The sequence below is a fragment of the Patagioenas fasciata genome, chromosome 2 (assembly GCF_037038585.1).
Source record: "Patagioenas fasciata isolate bPatFas1 chromosome 2, bPatFas1.hap1, whole genome shotgun sequence".
NCBI lineage: Eukaryota > Metazoa > Chordata > Aves > Columbiformes > Columbidae > Patagioenas > Patagioenas fasciata.
This window is the reverse complement of record NC_092521.1, coordinates 153,689,154-153,707,812: the sequence shown is the minus strand read 5'-3', so window position 1 is coordinate 153,707,812 and position 18,659 is coordinate 153,689,154. Positions and strand designations below refer to the sequence as shown.

Here is an 18,659-nt window from a genome sequence, read left to right as displayed (position 1 = left end):
ATCTTTCAGATTTTAAAGCACTTTCATTCTCAAAACTGCCTTGTGTGTTTCTGACTACTTGTAGCATCTTTCATCAGAAGAAAACGACCACAGTTCTTGTTACAGCCAGTCAGATAGTCAGTATGGTTCTCCTCCAAAGGGTTGGTCAGAAGAGTTGGATGAACATGGTCAGACCTTATATACCAATGACTATACTAATGAAAAGGTACTTTTTCCTTCTTCTCATCGCGTGTTCTAAATCTTTTCCACTAATTCACTGTTAGAAATGCAGATTTCATTTCTAGGAGTGAAAAGCATCCATCAGCAGTATCTCCTTTTGGTTTTTAAATATGCATGAAACTGAACAGTTTTTTTTTTTCTTATGTATGTTCTTCACTATTTAGAAAAAGTTTTCTTATTTCCATTTGGGTATCAGATTATATTAGATGAATGTATCATGTATATTTTTTTTTAGTTTGTGCCCTCTCCCATCCTCTTGTTTACACTTCAGGAATGAACTTCATACCAATATGATGTTTTTCTTACTGTCTTTTAAGACCCCTTCTTGTCTGTGGGGACCTTGCAGTTAGGATGATTTCAAACCGAAAATAATGCTGTGTTATCAGTTTCATCCTTTATCAGAGATTTTTGGTACTGCTTTCAGATGTAGACAAACTTCGTAATTGAACTACAGCTGTATCAGCAGATTTATGTTCTATTCTAATTATCTAATTGCTACTGACAACTTACTGTGATTCTGGGCATATAAAAAGTTGTCCCATGTAGGATAAATGACAATATTTGTTTATATTTGTAAAGCAGTCAATTTTTCTCATTGTTTCCTAAAGTTCAGGTTTTTTGTTTGTTTGTTTTAACTTCAAGAAGTGTTCATTGAAACAGTAATTTATTGTATTATAGTCCCACCTTTTCTCCAGTTGATATATGCAAGGTTTTCTGAAGGAAGGTTCTAAATAGAGTTTTATGTCAGTTTTGAAATTTCATCATGCTTAATCTATTTCTGCTAAACATCTGTAGAGCACATACCTTGTTTGGCAAATATGCAAACTTTTTTTTTTCTTTAAATTGTACATTGGAATTAAATTGTAAATTGGAATCGATAGAAAACAGCATTTCCTGTCACAAGTGGTTTATTGGGAGGCAATCTTGTGAAACCTGCTTGACCCAAGTGCCTTGCTGTGCGTGTTTCTGTGCATATTTTTGTGTAATCTTGTAGAATTCTGCTCATTACAATTCCTTCCTTTATGCACAACTGGTCACAGTTGCCATAGTTTTACCTCTCTGATTGTTGGAGTTGCTTGTAGAGGTTGCAGAAATTATACCGTCTTCTTCATGTTTCATATAGGAATGGCATCTCATGTTCCTGTCAATGTTTTAAAAAGAGAGTTGTTCAACAAGTGCAATTATCTCTTCAATGATCAGCAGTTGCTGGCTGAGCTTCTTGTGATTATGTAATTTTACATATAAAATCCTTACATAGATGTGATGTGAAGGTTGTGCCTCCTTGAACTGACTCTCTACTGTTGGCAAGAGTGAGATAGGCCATCTTCGAAAATACCTGCTTATCACTCTTGTGTGATATTGCAAGACTATTTTCTGAGGGTTTACAGAAGGAAATAATAATAGCGAACCCAGTTCAGGAAGCTGGAAACTCTGTTGCTCTCATTGCTAACCAACCTTGGTTAGTTAACAGGGGTTGTGCACTAGACACTACTGGAATGGATGGCATAAAGTTAAAAATTAACTTTAAATCCCAAGTATAAGAGATTTACTATGTTACGGCTGTCACTCTGATTACATTTGCTATCATTGCATTTCTTTCTGCAGTGGATAAAACACGCAGATGAACAAGGCAGACCATATTACTACAGTGCCGATGGTTCCCGATCGGAATGGGAGTTACCAAGGGTGAGTGACCTAAAAAAGAAACTTCTACAATTTGGGGCTTTCCCCTCTTCCTCAATTAATGTTCTATGGGGCCTTTAATGGGAGTTATTCACAGCCAGAGGGCTTGCATACTACACTTGGTCATTTCTTGGATTTTTGTGGCATTTCTGATTGTGAAGAGAAAAAAATATACTTAAGGATGTGAAAAATGGATGTATGTAATTATTCAGATGTCAGAGAAGATCCTGTAGCTTTGCTGAACTGAGCTTTTCATGCAAGGCTGCAGAATAATGTTTGTGGTTTTACTGTGAAAACCTCTGCAGGAAAAAATAATTTTTTTTAATTACAAAATGTTCTGGAGAGACTGTTGTCTATTTTCAGTACCCTCCAAAATGCTTATACAGACAAGTGTCAAAACACAAAAGTTTCAGCAGAGTTTTGTGATATCTTCAAGGATGACAAAGTTTCACTAAAGTGTTTTCTGGTATTTATTAACTTTTTAATTGAAACAGGAATGTGTAGGAAGGTGACAGAGCTTGCGTCACTTGGTTATCTGAGGATGTTCCTAATACTTTTAATTTTCATTTTCACTTTGAAAAACTATAGGACACTTGTCATAATGATGTAGTTGTGCGTGACTTTCCTGCTATTAGGATGTTTGTTCAGTCCTAGATAGTAAGGTGATTGTAAAAAACAAAAACAAAAAGCCAAAACCAACCAACCAAAAAAACAACAAACAAAAAAAACCCCAACAACAACAACAAAGTTTCACACAATATTGTGTGTGCAAGTATACGAAAGAGTATGTTTCTCAATTATTGTTTCATCAGTCCAAAAATTGGTGTCCTAAGTCACTTCCACTTAGAAAGGAGCAACCTTAATAGATGGTGCTTTCATATTTGTGAGAAAATATTTGCACTGAAATGTGAGTGAAGTTATATAGCAGACACTTTCGTTATGTCGGTAAAAGAATTTGTACCTGAGTCACTGAAGAGCTGAGTTAGCTCTGGGAATTCTCCTTGTTGGTCTAATGTGTTAGATGACTTAAATTTTGTAACATATGTAAACCTAACAAGATAATCTGTAACTATTGGTTTTAAGAACTACTTAGCTGTTGATTATCTACTAGGTTAATTAGTCTGAAAAACATCTAAACCAGATTTTACAAGAAGCAATTTTTAGTTCAATATGTATAATTGAAGTTAATTTGGGGGAATAATGTCTTGGGTACTTCATTCTGTGACTTCTGCAATGCAGAAAGTTCTGACAGTGAAGAAGTTGCTTTCTACTAAAATAGAATTGATTTGGATTTGAAATAAATAGCAAATTAAGTTGGCTTTAACACAACTACAATGGCACAAAGATTATCCAGAACTATTGCCTGAGGTGTATTAGTATAAAGGGGTGGATGGGGTCAAAAATTTGTGTGTTAGTGCATGATGTTCTAGTGGTTCTATACAAACACCTGAGCTCCGTTGTATCAGTAGCCACCTATGGAGTGCAACAGCCCCTGTTGTGGAGTTTGCGATCTGTTATGCTTTAGTTCCTGTTTATATGAAAATCATCACATACTACTGCTACAAATTTTTCCTTGAAAATTACTTCTGTTGAGCCATTTGGACAGGATGTACACTTTAATTCCTTCTTGAAACTAGTACATCTTGGGTGGCAGCAAATGCATGGTTAACAGAAGTAAATGAGCAATTGACTCTCAGATTCGTGATTCAAGAGTGTATGTATTTCCAGAAATCCTTAGCTTTTAACTTTGAATACTGTGGAAGAGATTAAATATTTCAGCACAAGATTTAGCTAACTTATGTGACTGTACATCTGAAGAACATACAGCAGAGATGTTACACTTGGGAAAAGTTGAAGTGTGATTGAAGATTATTCTCTTGAATCTTACTGAAAGTGGTTCCAAAAGTGCTTAGGGACAAATGAATAGGAAAGACAATGTAGACCACAGAACTGCTTTGAAGAATAATAGTCTATGGTGAAAACGCTCATGAGTGGTGAGAGAAAACCATAGAAAGACTTCAGCATTTTAACTCTTGCTTCAATGAAAATTGTTACCAAGAAAAACCCTCTTGGTCATTTTTTTCCCCAGTGTATGTACTTCAAATATTACCTTCCAAAATTTGTTGTGAAGTGATGGAATGGCATGGCCATGTAGTGCTGTTAAACCACAGAAAGAAGAGCATCCTTTTGTTAGATGTTTCTTAATAATCTGCACTTCATTAGAACTAAAAGTTGTCCCATGGTTTCTGGAAATAGCACATTAGCTGAGCAAATACTATAACATAAAAAATCTTCACTGTTATAACTAACATGCTTAGAAATAACGCTTCTAGTATTCTTGTGTGTGTGTTAAATTGCGAGGGTATATGTTGGGGAGGGGAGGCAGTTACGAAACAAATTACTTCAGACAGTCTCATAGAAAACCCTCCAGTTATGTATATTTAAATAACATCTAGGAATAGCTGAATGCCTCTGGCTAAAAATGATGTCTCAGAGTAGCTTTGACAACTGCTGAAAAGTGTGTTAAGGCTCCTGATGAGTGTGACCCAGCTTTTTGCAGTGAAAAAGAACAACATACCGAATTATTCTTTACAATGAATAATCTTTAACCATAATTTGAACCACATCTTGTGAAAGACTGAGTTTTCTCCTATGTCTATGCATTCTACTGTATCCATTTGTTTGGTCTTGCCAATTATTAAAAAAAGAGAAATAAACCAGCAGACAAAAGTTCATTCCTGTGTAGATCACTATGATAAAATAAGTTTATCTCCTATGTAGTGAATGAGTAGTATCTAAATCGTGTTGAGAAAGGCTACAACCCTATTTCAGAATTACAGTTTTCTAATATGAGTTTTGTACTTTAGGCAAATGAGAAATCTGTATTAAGGGGGGGAAAACAGTTAAACTGATCTCAGAAACGAGAACTCTCTAATTCTGAAGTTTAAAAAAGGTAATCTGTCAAAATGACAAAACCAAAAAAAATGTGGCTAACCATGTAATAGCTGTTGAGTAAGTAGCTCAAAGGAGAGGTAGAGAGGACATCTAATAAAAATTAGAGATTAATGGCCTCTTATGTTTTCAAAATGCGTTCCTAGGCTGATATGTGGCATAACAACATGATACATGGCCATCCTCTGACGAGGCTCTCTGATCCAAGAACAGACTTTGAAAGAAAATCCCTAAACTCTAAGCCTCTGGAGTGAAGTCACCGTTTGGTGTTAATATTTGCAGACGGTGATATTGCCATTACAGCCTGTTCCGGAAGTTCCTGCAGCGTTATCTCCCCTCGCTGTGTGCACAGAGGAGTCGGCAGGTGGAGCAGCAGCAGTTTGGGCAGCGTTAGGAGCCCAGCAGTATCCTAATTCACTCGTGTGCTGTGTGAGCTCAGGCCTCAACTCTGCAACTCAGGTGGATGATTTTCCTGCTGGAGACCCGAATGCTGTTGAACAGCACATACTATCTGAAAAAACACAGTAAAACATGATGCAGGTAGCATCAGGCAGATATCCTGGAGATATAAACATGTAAACAGGGCCTGGTTGTCTTACGGTAAATTTGTCTTGTTCTGAGCTGTGTTCCTTGATTTGAGGTAACGTACTGTGTGTGTTGGCATTTCTATGCCAATGCGCTAAACAGTATCATTAGCAATAGTGAATTATCTTCACATTCTTGTCATAAAATCGGGGATTGCTTGGCGAAAGCTGAGGCTGTCTCAGCTGATGTGAGGATCTAGACAGTTTTTAAGGACAAAAGTACAAGTGATATGACAAACCAGAGATGAGTATGGGAAGGCAGTCAGATTATTTTTTTTTTTTTTCCTCTTTAATGTGGATGTTCGTACTCAAGAGGCCTGGTCTGGTCTTCCTTATTTATCCTGATTTTTGGTAGTTCCCGCCCTTCTCCCAGATAAGATGGGGGAAAAGTGAGATAGAGCTGCTTGATGTCCTGTGGCAGAGAATGAGGAATCTTCTTTCCCTAGATAAATTGAGGTAATGAAATCCTTACAAGGACAAAAATGATTCTTTTTTTTCCTTTATGTAGGTTTAAGAAAAATACGTGATCGATTTATTCTAAAAGAAAAGTAGAAGCTATAAGTCTTATGTCCGTTGGAACACCATGAAAGTTTATTCAAAGCCAGTGACAGTAGTAGCACTCCAGAGTGGTTTTGTTCTGAGACAATATTTAAATTTAAAAAAAAAATGTATTTGATTTCAGGTAGTCTACTGGGGCAAGTGCAAATAAGACGGTAGAATATATAAGGTGCTAAAGGGTAGGACAGCAGAATATTTTAAAGCGCTGCTGTTTTGATCTCTGATTACAAGAAGGTGGAGTAAAATGCTTAACTTTGGGTCTTTACTAACTTACATTGTCTGTTGCTTCCCACTGTTTTCTCCCTTCAACCACCCGGTTCCTTTCATCTGACTGAGGACGTTGTTAACGCAAACCAAGAAGAATCTTTTTTCTGTTTCTTAAAACTGACAGATCTGTGTCATCTCTATAAGAATGGGGACAACTGCTACAAATAACTCACAAGGTGTTATGTTTATTTCAGGCACAATTAGGCTAGGACAGAGACTTGAGCCATGCCACATCTCAGGATAAAATGAAATATAAATCACTCGGCCAGTTGAGAGGGTTAGAAAATTTTATACTGAGGTAAGAAAGCTTTGAAGCAGCTGGTAAAGGCATTGAACAGATTCAGCAATGAAAATAACCCTGTGTGACCTAAATTTACACCACTGGTGTCCCTACCCTATGCCAGTGTTCTAACCAGAAGTCTGTGTTACCTCATTCCTGCAGTCAGAGTATGACCAACTTGCTCATGTCTTCCCTTCCTGGTAGGAGATGTTCCCAATGAACTGGGGAACAAACTGAGGTGATGTGCTGGGTGATTAATGCCATAACACAGATATGAGTTTGTGGATGATTTTTCAAGGAGCAGTACTATGTATATTTGGAATTGTGTGGTACATTATCAAAAGCTTTAGTATTAAGAAAATAACATCATACCCTTAAGAAGATGCTGTTAAGGCATATGGTGTAGCAGAGATTGTCCTACCAGGCAATGCATAGTCTTGAATAAGTTTTAGTGCAGTATATGGCCCTTGCCTGATCTGTCTTTGAGGTTACACCAAGGCTTAGGCAGAGAAAGCTTCTTTAGAGTTATGCAAAAATAAGATTTTGCATGAGGGAAGGAGAGCCCAACCTAGTTGCTCATTGTTGCCGATAGAACAGTGGGAAATATTGTAAACGCCTGTAGGAGAGGCAGCAGCGTGGCAGGTAGAAGTCCTACAGAGTGTCAGTAAGTGAACCTGACCTGAAACTGTTCTGCAAGGCTTTCTGAGCTGAGGAGGTGGGGTGGGGGCAGGCCCAGGAGCAGCAGGGGTGGCGGGACCCGGCCTGGCCTACTGCTCTCTGTTCAGTGGGCTCTGCCTGAGCTAGTTCGGTTGGATAATGCAGACTCTGAAACAGTGTCTGTCTGCGTCTCAGCGTGATTCTCTTTGGAGATCAGAGATCAGCCCCTTTATTTTCAAGGTGGAGGAATAAAATAAACAAAAACCAGAAAAACCCCACAAACACCTGAGCACAAAATGTTTACTTGACACCTCTATTATGAGAAAATGGGGCAAAAATGTCAAATGTTCCCTTTAAAGACTTGTCAGTTTACTAACACAGTTTGTATCACCAATGCAAATTATATAACCTGCTAAGATGTGTGTAACTCAGTGTTCCTGAGTTGTTGGCAGTGCTTTGTTAATAAACTCCATATACTGTTGCTTGACTTTCTCATTAAACTCCTTCTTTAAACTAGAATTTTTTATTACTTTGTAAGTCCTTTCTTCTTCAAGACAGGGTTGTCAGTTAGATAAGTTAACTCCTGATGGCTTGTGATGGTATCAAAGGCACCTTTTAAATATAGATCACCTGTAACTAGGCTTGTGCCCATATCTTAATCCTTTAACATGGGCTTAAATTCAAGATAAATTACTTTAAAATAAGTCTTTGACTGTTTAAACTTGTATTTCTTGAGTTACTCAAATGGAAAGTGCATGGAGGGTTTTCATAAATAATATTCACCGGTGTCACTGAAGTGTAAATCTATTTCTGAAATAAATGATTCTGTTTCATAGCAAGAAATATGCTTGAATTCAATACGTTCTTCTCTTCCACTGTAAAAAGCTGGGCCACGCTCATTGTGAGCCTTAAGAGACTTTTCAGCAGTTGTCAAAACTCCTCCAAGATGTCATTTTTAGATTTTAGTTGTAATACGAGTGGGCAATTTTGCTGCAGGTTGCTTACCTTGCTCCCACAGTTTGAGTTGTAGGAGCATCTGCAGAGTGGATATTTCCATAACAAGCAAGTAAACTAGTATTAGATTCCTTGCAGCACAAATGATGGTTCAGCTTTTTATATAACAAGGGCACAAACTGAGTGTTGCTTTAACCCCTCACCATTGTAAGGAAGTCGTTGTGAAGTGAGTACAAATGTGCTGAACCTGATACAGTGCAAACTCAGAAGTGAATTTCTGCAAGGACAACCAATACGTCTCTGTCTGCACATGAACAACCAAACTGTATTCTCAAAGCTGCAAGACCCATTCAACTGGTAATATTTTCTTGCTATTGTGTGTATTGAAATAATTTAAGGAAACACTGAAGTTATTTACATTTTAAGCATCTATTGGCTTATTGGAGCATTGACTCTGCTCATAGTAAAATACAGAGCTAACACAAGCGTAGTGTCTGCAATGGCAGTAGTAAAGCTAGGTCTTTATTTGAACAATAAATATAACTGTGTTGTGGAATTTATCTTAAATTTGGCATTTGTTATTTAGGCTAAACCTTGCCATGCTTCATTGGTGTGTGTAGGTGTAGATTTTCCTGTCCTTGAAGACCTGGGGCTCTGAGCTTGCAGTAGGAATTGGTAGCAAAACCGTAGAATTCAGTGTACTTGCAAAGATTATTGCTCAGCCTTTTCAAATAAAAGGGGCACTTGATTTTGTTACTTCTTACCCAGTAGACTCTAGTCCTTTACATGACTCCTGAAATGCTGCTGTATGATTCTTTTTATGTACAGATTTTAGTCTTCTGATGCTGAATAGAAAGAATGAGATTTTTAGTTACTTAAAAAAAACCCCAACATACATTAATTTTGTCTTTTCTTGTTTGTATTTTCAGTATTAAACTTTGTTTGAAGTTTTTTAATAATTCTTTATAATGCTACCTCAGTGGTGATTGTGATGATTAAAAATGGCAATGCTACTGATGATGTGTGCTGCAATGCTGAGATCTAATTAAATTCTGTGTCCTTCTCATGACCCTCACATTTTCTCAGCCTGTATATTTTTGTATGCTATTGAATTAGTAGAAAACCTGTTTTATGATAAAACCATTCTCTCCTCTGTCAAGTCTTAAAATTATTTACTGCTAAATATTTATTTTCTGTGGTGATGGACTTTTCACACCAATAAATCCTTTTATAAGTAATTTTATGTGCCTATTCTGAAAGAGTAAGTCCTCAGCCTTGTGTCTCCTCTCCAAGGCATCCCAGACCTTTGGGTCAAAGGGAATCATATCCAGGCAATCACAACTCAATCTGAATCCCTCACTGCAGGATAATCGGGTTTTTCTTTTCTTACATAAGAGCTGGACAGGTGTTACAGTTCTGTCAGGGCAATAAGAAGAGGGGATGTTCAAATCTTGTATTTATTGTGATTCCATGGTGGTTTTCAATATTGTGGTTGATCGCGAAACTGGCAGTAAGCTGTTGCACAAGAAATCAAACATCTCTCTGCCAATGGAGAGTATTATGCCAACAGGCCAGTCCTACTTAGTGCCTTGGAGAGGACTATGGCAGAAAGGACTGTGCTGAAGGTTAAATGCAAAATAAAACTGAAGCTATGTTCACACCTTTGGGGGACTTCAGCAATCTGAAAGCTTGCACTGTTAAGATGTATGAATGGTATGTCCAGGCCTTGGTTACATGAATTAGATTCTACTTATAGTTTGATTTTTCTCTTCTTTAGTATAATGCTTCACCACAGCAGCAGAGAGATATAATAAAGAGTAGGAGTCTGGACAGGAGGATACAAGAACCAATAGTTTTAACAAAATGGAGGCACAGCACGATTGTGTTGGACACCAACGATAAGGTAGGAGCAGGTTAAACAGCATGCTGGAATACCAACTGTTTCTGATGTGTGAAGTACTTAATCTAACAGAAATGAGTATGCATGAATTTCTGAAATCTCATTTTTCTGTTGTGTCACTGTGTATAACATTCAGTGAAACCAAGGACTTTTTGGTAACCTTATTACTGTTACTTTGTGAGTAGTAGCTCTTTTCTTGTTGTCCCTGAAGTATTTTAATGGGTGTTAGTTCAGGTTTTGGCGTGTACAATCATTTTAATTAAAATTGGGAATCTCCCAATTCAGTTCAGGCTATGGAGTATCATTATCATTAGGCTTTGAATTTAAGAATAATGAATGTGGGTGAGATTCTCATGTAAGGTATAGTGGCATTTCACACCTGAATGTGTTTATTGTAGGCAACACTTGAAAGATTGCAGATAAATAACTGAAATATTCATAGCACTGAAATAAAAATTGCACTTGCTAAAGCAACAACTGTGCCTTAAAGATGTAAATAGTAATATTTATCCCTTTAATGACTGTTCCATTAATCTCCACTGTAATATTTCAAGGAAAGAAGAAAAGCTGTGTGGTTAGAGCAGGGCTGTAATATTGTTGTGGAAGGGCAGAGGACAGAGCTGGGCACACTGAAACACTTGGCTCTGACCCTGGCCAGAGCTGAGCTGGGTGTTGGGCCTGAAAAGAGCTACAGGTCAGGAACAACAACAGCTGTTTTCTGCCCCTTCTTAGGGCTTGTTCTTGATACTCCGTTTTGGGCTGTACAAAGAAACTGTCTAGGCCAGCAAGGAGATGGAGCTTCTCTCTCCCTTGCTGTCCCCTCTGCCTGTCCCTCTCTGGTTTGACTTTTTTGTCCCAAACGTTTCAGCTTGTGCTGGGACGTTCTGCCTGTGGCTGAGCTGAGTGGGGAGGAACTGGAGGAGGTGTGGGAGTCTGGTGACTTGCTGGTTTTCGTAACTTTGCAGCTGCCCATCCCAAGATTAATGGAAATGGAAATACTTTGTAATGCTGAAATCTTAGCACAGACTACTCAGAATGAGATACCAGGAAACGGCATGGTAAACTCCCTTTTTCTAAAGGTACAGGGAGAAATGAATGTGTATTTGGGAGTACGGAGAAAAGCCTATATGTGGGCTTGTGTAATCTCAGATGCCAAAGACAAACTTATGTAGACAAAACAAAGGAGTTGTAATGAAAATGGATCTGCTACCCAGAATGTTATTTACTTGACCTGTTGGTTTTGGTGCGTTTTAATAGCTTTCCTTGTTTAAATTGGGTACAGAAGAGTGGGTTGTCATGAGTTGACTTAGTTCCTCAGGATTTATTGGATTTGATCTTAAGCTTTTGAGCTGTCAGTTTAGAATGCATCATCCGTGGCGCTGAGGAGGCGATGGACCGTGCCTGGCTGGAGACGGTGCATGTGTGCACGTTGGATCAGCTTGCGCGATCCCGGGCTCCCTCCGCAGCTCCTCCAGCCGTCCCTCTGTACCCTGCGTGTCTCGTGTCACTGCACGAGGGACACCTGGACAGAGCCCTGAGAAACCAGAGCTGAGGGGGCACTTCCAGCCTCATGTGCAGTTGGCGCTTCACAGGTGTGAACGATTCTGTTGGGAGACAGCTTGGAGTTTTAGCCTCACTTTTAAAGGAAGACTTCTCTTTCTGTGTTTAGGGGTAAGAATTACTTCTATTTTGGAACAACCTTTATGTAGTGTTGCACTGAATGAAGAAGCTCTTGAAAAATATTGAATTAGTGGAGTTGTCCACTTCAAGACCCATTGTCTTCAAGACCGTAAACCTAGTGAAGCAAACATGAAAGTGTACAAATGCCTAGTGTAATAACCAAAAGAAACTGTATATATGAGCCACATTTGAAAGGCTAAGTCAGTAGCTTAAAGTTCCTTTCACAATTTCAAACTATGCAAGCATCATGCATTTTTTAGTGGCAAAGACACTATATAGTTCATATAAAGGACAATATTAATGCTTTGAGGAAATTAAAAAATGTGTAGTGGAGCAATAAACTAGTGTTTTGTGGAAGGACAAAATTTTTTAGTGCATTGATGCACCTGTTTTATTACCGCTGGCAGGCACGCTGTTACATACTCTGCTTTAAATTAGTATGTGGAAAGGGAATAGTTCCTGACCACAAATACTGGATTTCTTGTTCCAAAGTTGTGTAGTGTATGAAAGCTATCTCAAATTCAGAATGAAATAGAAAGAAAAACAACTGGCATTTGGCTGGATAGGCACATCAATCCCAAGTTTGCTTTTTAACTGATTCTTAGGGAAGCTATTTTATTTTTATTTCCCTTATTTGTTTTTCCTGGAAAAACAACACAACTCTGTTCTATGAAAATAGACCAGTCAAAAGAGTGCTTGAGATGTGTCAGAGTGGAAGTGTGGGTTGCCATGGCTGATGAGAATTTAATTATATCAAATGTACTTAAGTGTCTATTAGCTGTGGCACATATCTGTATATAGCCATCAGCTAAAAAATTGGTAAGGAGAGGAAAAATATGTTCCTGAGAGGAACAACTTTGATTTCCTTAATTTGAACATATTTCCACCCCCCCACGCCGCCCCCCCCGCCGCCCCGCAACATCTGAAAATATGGAACATGTAGGCTGTCCTTAGGGTTGCTAATCTTCTCTGTTATTATACCACTAAGTAACTAGGGGGGCATTTCTGTAGGCAAATCTACAACTGAATTTTAGAGCATGGGTGTGCAGAGTGTTAGGTAATGTTAAAAAAGCAAACTGAATTTGGGAGAGCTATCAAGGGAATTAATAAGAGGGAGGAGGAGAAGTGCAGTACACAGTAATGGAGAACAAGAACTTCTGTTTGAAGTTCTTTACCAGACTTTCAAGTGGTGTATTTGTGCAAAGCAATCATTACCTCAGAGGAAATGCACATACATTTTTTTGTTCCACATGGGCAATTTTTCCTAGTTTCCAGAGATTTAATACTTTCTATTAGTCTATAGTTGATGTCTAGTTTAAAATAAAAGCCTAAATCTCTAGAAGTTTTCAGTGCTTGATTATAAGGACATTAATGTTCATGACTTACATAAATTAATCAAGCTGGTATCTGCTTTTCTACATGTATAACCAGTTATTGTACTAATCTTATATTTACTGACTACACAGAGACATAACCTATTCTTTGAAATCTTGGTATTTATTATATGGTGTCGTGTAATAACTTAATATTATAGAGGTGGTTCATAATATGATAGCAATGTCATTAAAAGAATCTGCCTCTTAACAAGAATGAAAGCTTTGCTAATACAGTATGTATTAACATTTTTTCAAAAGAACATGTGCTAATTAACTCAGTTTGAGTGTTGTCTGTAAATCTTGTAAGAACACTGTTTACTAAGCGGGTTTATAATACAACTGTCTGAGAATATAATGAATGTTCAAAAAAAATACATTCTTTGTGATGTATGAGTCTGTATAAAGAGCAAAAGTATCTCTGGAGTTGAAAAAAAATTAAAGGAATTGTAAGAAAGATAATAACTTACGTTGCCTAATTGAATTTTACAGGAATCATCAACTGCTTCTAAGGCCAGTTTTCCTGAAAATGAGTCCTCTCCTTCACCAAAGCATCAAGCCACAGTCAGTATGCAAAGTGTTTAAATAGATAAGTAGATGTTGTAGAAACTGGGCTATTCATGATTAGAGAACTGAGGGTAAGCCTGCTTGTTATTGAGAAAAATAATGGGATAAAAGTATTTGAAGGCTTTACATTTTAAAAGGAATGCATTGCCTCCAAGTGTGCTTTCAAAAAACCATGTAGATGTCTTTGGTTTAAATACAGCTTGGCGATAGGAGATTAACTTAAAAATTCACTGTAGAATAAAATTATTTCAAATTATGTAGAACTCAGTTTACTTCCTCCAACAGTCAAGTCTTCTCACATAGCAAGCTGGAAGGTAAAGGCAGAAACAAACGCCACCTCTTCACAGAATCTGTCAGTAATAGTTTGTAGTATCTGATATCTTTATTTTTCACTTGTGTTTCAGTCTCCTTGAAAAGAGCTGGAGGACCTGGCATAAATGGACTATGTCTTTATGATTTAGTAGAATAACTGCTGGGAGGAAAACTTAAGCTTGTTAAACTCCTTATGGACGTTTAACAGATTTTTTTTTTTTGCTTTTATTTTAAACAGTGGGAGGTAATTCAGGAAATGAAGTGTTCTAATTTTGCAGCTGTCCTACAGTAGCATTGAAATATGTGCCTTGATCAATTTTAGCAGCCCTTTAATAAGTAGCTCAGGGCATGAAAGGTGCAACTTGTGTTCGGTTCTTACTCTGGACACAGAAGAATGTTTCTCTGGCTTATTCATGCTGATCCATTCTTAGAACTCTTCAAACAGTTTTCCACAGTAAAATAAACATTGTTTATTAAGCAAGCATAGTTGATAGCCTTACACACAGGCAATTATTGCTGCATGTATTCTAATTTATTTAAATATGGCTCAGACCTTGAATTATTAAAATTGTATTTTGCAGAAGAATGCACTGCTGCTTCAGATAATAGAAAAAAATAATCTGTATTTTCTTTAGCTGTCCCCCTGGGATAGAAGTATTACAAAGAAAGCTGATGAATTTTGTTGTGTTTTGATCCTTAACTTGCTTTCTACTTCCTCTTCCCCGATTACAGTCATTTTCCCGTTAGCACCCCCTAGTGTTGCTGCTGAGTAGGGCATTATGGTACTTTTTCTGAATAATTCTCCTCTGGAGCATTTCCAGTGGTTTCACCATGAGTAATTTTTTAAAACCCTCATTTATTTGAGAAAGTGGGGCTTGGTTGCTCAGCCACAGTGACAGAGGGTGACAGGCCTCACAGGCCGCTCTGCTGACCAAGGCCAAGGGGCTGTGGGAAGGTGCGACGTGTTGGACTCTTAGTGGTGGTTGACATGGATCGCACATACAGGGATCTACACAACAAGCTTTTTTTTTTGTGGAGGACAGAATTGCCTCTTCTCTTGAAAATATCAGTTTGGGAAAATAATGTACACATCACGGAGTTAGGAAAAAATTCCAGCCCAGTGGAGATTTTTAGATTGAGTTAAAAGCAGCAGTTACCGTTGGGCAGAAATAACATCTGAAACACCAGCTAAAAGCTATTGTCATTGAAAACATGTCTTTTTATTTTTTGTGCTTGTAGCTAAATTTTTTAAGCTTCATGAAAAACAGATCTATGTCTTTAAGAATGTTGTTACAGTATTCCATTTAAAAAAAATCGGTTTGATATTGTATTCTACAGTTATGGCCCACTTAAATTTGAGATTTAGAGGAGAAAGCTGAAGAGAATATATCTTCTGTTTTCATTGAGTCTGGAATTGAGGACATTTTTGTTAAGATAAAGCTAATTTGGATCCTTTCCCTAGTTGATTGTTTCAACTAATAGCTTAGTTCTTAAATTAGGAGCTGTTACAAGCTGTTACTGAAAAGGAATTGATTAAAAAAGAATTTAACATTCATTTAGCAGTATTCACTAGTAGGGCAATGCTGGACTGACAGGAGAAAATGACAGAATTTGTTACCTCATCTTGAGTGTCACAAATGGTGTAAATCAATGGTTTTCTTTTTTATCCTACAATATTTTTTCAAAGATTGCTTTATATTATTTTTGCATAGAAACTACAAATACCCACTCCGTATATTTGCAACTTGCAAATACCCTTCTTGTTCAGCGGTGTTCTTTTTCTGCCATTCACTGACTGATCTCCAAATTTGTACAGACACATACCAATAGAAATGATTTTCATCAACAAGACATAATTAAGTAGTTTAAAATTCTAATATTTTGCTTGGAGATATGAAAAAATAGGACATCAAAGAAATGTTTCACTCATCTGTTTTTGAAATGAATATATTAATATTTTTATGCATTTCAACCGTGTTTTTTTAAAATATGCAATTATGTTAAAACTTGGAATAATTTTGTCAGAGGATTTAGGCTGTTTGTTTGTCAGTCATCTCCTTTTTAAACAAAAGACACAAACACAAATGTGCAATTGTACCAGTCATTATAAATTATGTTTAAAATTTCCAGTGTCTAGTACCACAAGTAATGAAGTTTAGCTTATACAAAAAAGGAGGAAAACTTTTTTACCCTCTGAATGGTAATGAGTACTCTCCCAAAGGAATTTCGGTTTTGCTGATCTCTGCATATTTAAATACACATAAAACAAGTTTCTTGAAGTTATAACATTGGCTAAGATGGCCCGTTGCCAGAAATTGATTATTTGGGGGATTGAATTCCATGGGAATAGAAGCAGATTTTCTTTTATGTTACTTGTGGCTTACTCTATCTTACAGGGTCAAGAGAAGTATGGGTTACTGAATGTGACAAAAATTACAGAAAATGGCAAGAAAGTTCGGTAAGTCTTGGACTTCTGGAAGTACCTGTGCATAAGAGTTTGTGTAAGGTATCTGACTTTTATTATATATTAGGACAGCATACTGGGGTTTACAATTTATTACTTTTTGTCTGAATTTGCCATAGAGGTTTTCCTGTAGGACACAGCATTTCCTTATCCCAAAGTGTGTGTTTCTCCCAGTGAGCTGAAGACAGTGAACCTGGGAGAGCCAGAGGCTCACAGATGCCAGGGCTCCACACGGGGCAGTGATTTAGTGAAGGTGCACTGATAAGACACAGCTTTTTAAAAGGGGATCCATTTATTTATCTATTTAAGAGAAAATCTGTATAGGTTAAACCTGTCTTGTTCCTGGGACAGAATTGGTGTAAGAGGGGCTTTCAGACTTTCACTTCAGCTCCTTTAATTTCTAAGGAGTGTTCATGTCTTGTGCTCCTCAGTTCCTCTACTTGGGAAGGGTTTGAAGCAGAATGTGTTGCCCAGCTTTGCTCTCCCTGTGGGTGATGAATGACCTAATTTCTAACTTCCTTTCTCTGCCTCACAGGCAGACATTTACATTATAAAGCATAAAGTATAATCAAGTAATGCCATCTAACATACATATCTGGTGTCTTGCAAAGAGTGTTAAATGCAGTGTTAAATACTGCATAAGTGTGGCACATTCTCAGATTTAATTTAGGTTTACTTCTTACTTTTTTTACTTGTTTTTATTTTAATTTAATCTTTTATGTCTAGAACTGTGGTGTATCCAGTTCAGTGTTTCCTAGACTTAAGTTACATGGAACATGCTTTTCCTGATGCTTAAGTAGCTCAGCACCCAGCTGATCTTCCAGTGCCACCCTGGCCCAGTCCAGCACAGCTGGGCAACACGTCTGGCCCCCAGTTTGGTTCCTCAGAGCTTGGTGGGACAGGGTGAACGGTGCCTCATGGAAGCTGCGGCTGATACAGTACACTGTCACCACTTATGTCTAGTGGAATCATTGGTTTGGGCTGCTGCACAGAAGGATGCATCGTGGCCATCCCATCACTTTGAGAGCTCCTGAGTAATAGTTCATGTGTGGGCAATGCGAATAGATTGTCAGGGCTTGTCAAGACTTTTATTTTTTTTAACCTCAGGAGAACAGGTACTAGGAGATAAAAGCACATAGACAGCTGGAACAACTAGCTTGTTCTTTTTCTGCATTTTTAGATGCGTAGCAAATGTTTTATTGCCAATGTAAATGAGCTTATTACATAAACACGGCACACTTGCACCCCAGTTAGATGTGATCAATCAGTTTCAGAATTATGCAGTACTTTGGCATTATCTACTAAGTACACAGTAGGCTAAGTGTTCCATATTAACTGCCTGGAAATTATAATTGTATGGTGTTTCTCCTGGTAAACTGCTTCCACTACTAATTAGCTTTGTTTGATTTAGACTTTGATGGTCAGGCTGGGACTGTTAACATATGTTCCCTTCTACAAATATGATGGCAATTAAGACTTAGTGATGGCACTAATGACTGTATGTATGGTTAAGTATATTAACATGCAGGTCAGCTGGACAACAATGATTGACAATTTAAATATCTACTTTCAAAGTCAATTTATCTTATGTTTATTTACAAATATTTACAGAAAGAACTGGATGTCATCCTGGGCAGTGTTACAGGGTTCATCACTGCTGTTCACTAAAACCCAAGGAAGTGGAACTGGCTGGGTAAGCTCAGGAACAACCCCCACCCTCATTTAAGTGTTAATCGCATAATGCACAATTAATTAAAGCCCTCTTATTTGTAGGCATGCACAATTTAGAAAAAATAAGTGTGTGTAGGTTATCAGGAAAATAGTTTAATGTAACAGTTATGATGTAGAATGAGAATAAAACAAGTTGTACTTTATTATATTTCAGAAACATTTTTATATTTGATGAGTAAGAAACTGATAAAGAGGTATTCACATGCCATGTGAGCTTGATGTTTTTGCTCTAAGGCCAAATATTTTTGTGTTCCTTACTAATGTGTTTGTCTAAACAGTTTGTTTTACTGTTCTTTGATATTTTTTTCATAAACTCCAGATAATTTTGAATGTGATACATGTAATAAAGAAGATAGTCTGACACTTGGCTTATGGTGTTGTACTATTTGAATAATGTATTATTGTTGTCATATCATTCAGTCTTTGGTTTGCTGGATTCCATATTTTGTTTCATATCTGCATCGTGCATGACAAGTAT

At 37.4% G+C, this 18,659-nt stretch overlaps 1 protein-coding gene across 12 annotated transcripts in view; it reads left to right on the top strand.

Moving 5' to 3' along the window:
• The window catches only part of ARHGAP12 (Rho GTPase activating protein 12), a 78,724-nt gene that overhangs the window by 41,758 nt on the left and 18,307 nt on the right, over positions 1 to 18,659 (top strand). For 9 of the 12 annotated variants that reach the window (XM_071805295.1, XM_071805294.1, XM_065830488.2 and 6 more), the window contains exons 4-9: positions 65 to 205; positions 1,825 to 1,905; positions 9,932 to 10,057; positions 13,600 to 13,671; positions 16,383 to 16,444; positions 18,062 to 18,143. In XM_071805295.1, the coding sequence (XP_071661396.1) occupies positions 65 to 205; positions 1,825 to 1,905; positions 9,932 to 10,057; positions 13,600 to 13,671; positions 16,383 to 16,444; positions 18,062 to 18,143 (564 nt within the window). The remainder of the gene's footprint in view (positions 1 to 64; positions 206 to 1,824; positions 1,906 to 9,931; positions 10,058 to 13,599; positions 13,672 to 16,382; positions 16,445 to 18,061; positions 18,144 to 18,659) is intronic. The other 3 variants (XM_065830496.2, XM_065830494.2, XM_065830495.2) reach the window with 1 other exon arrangement.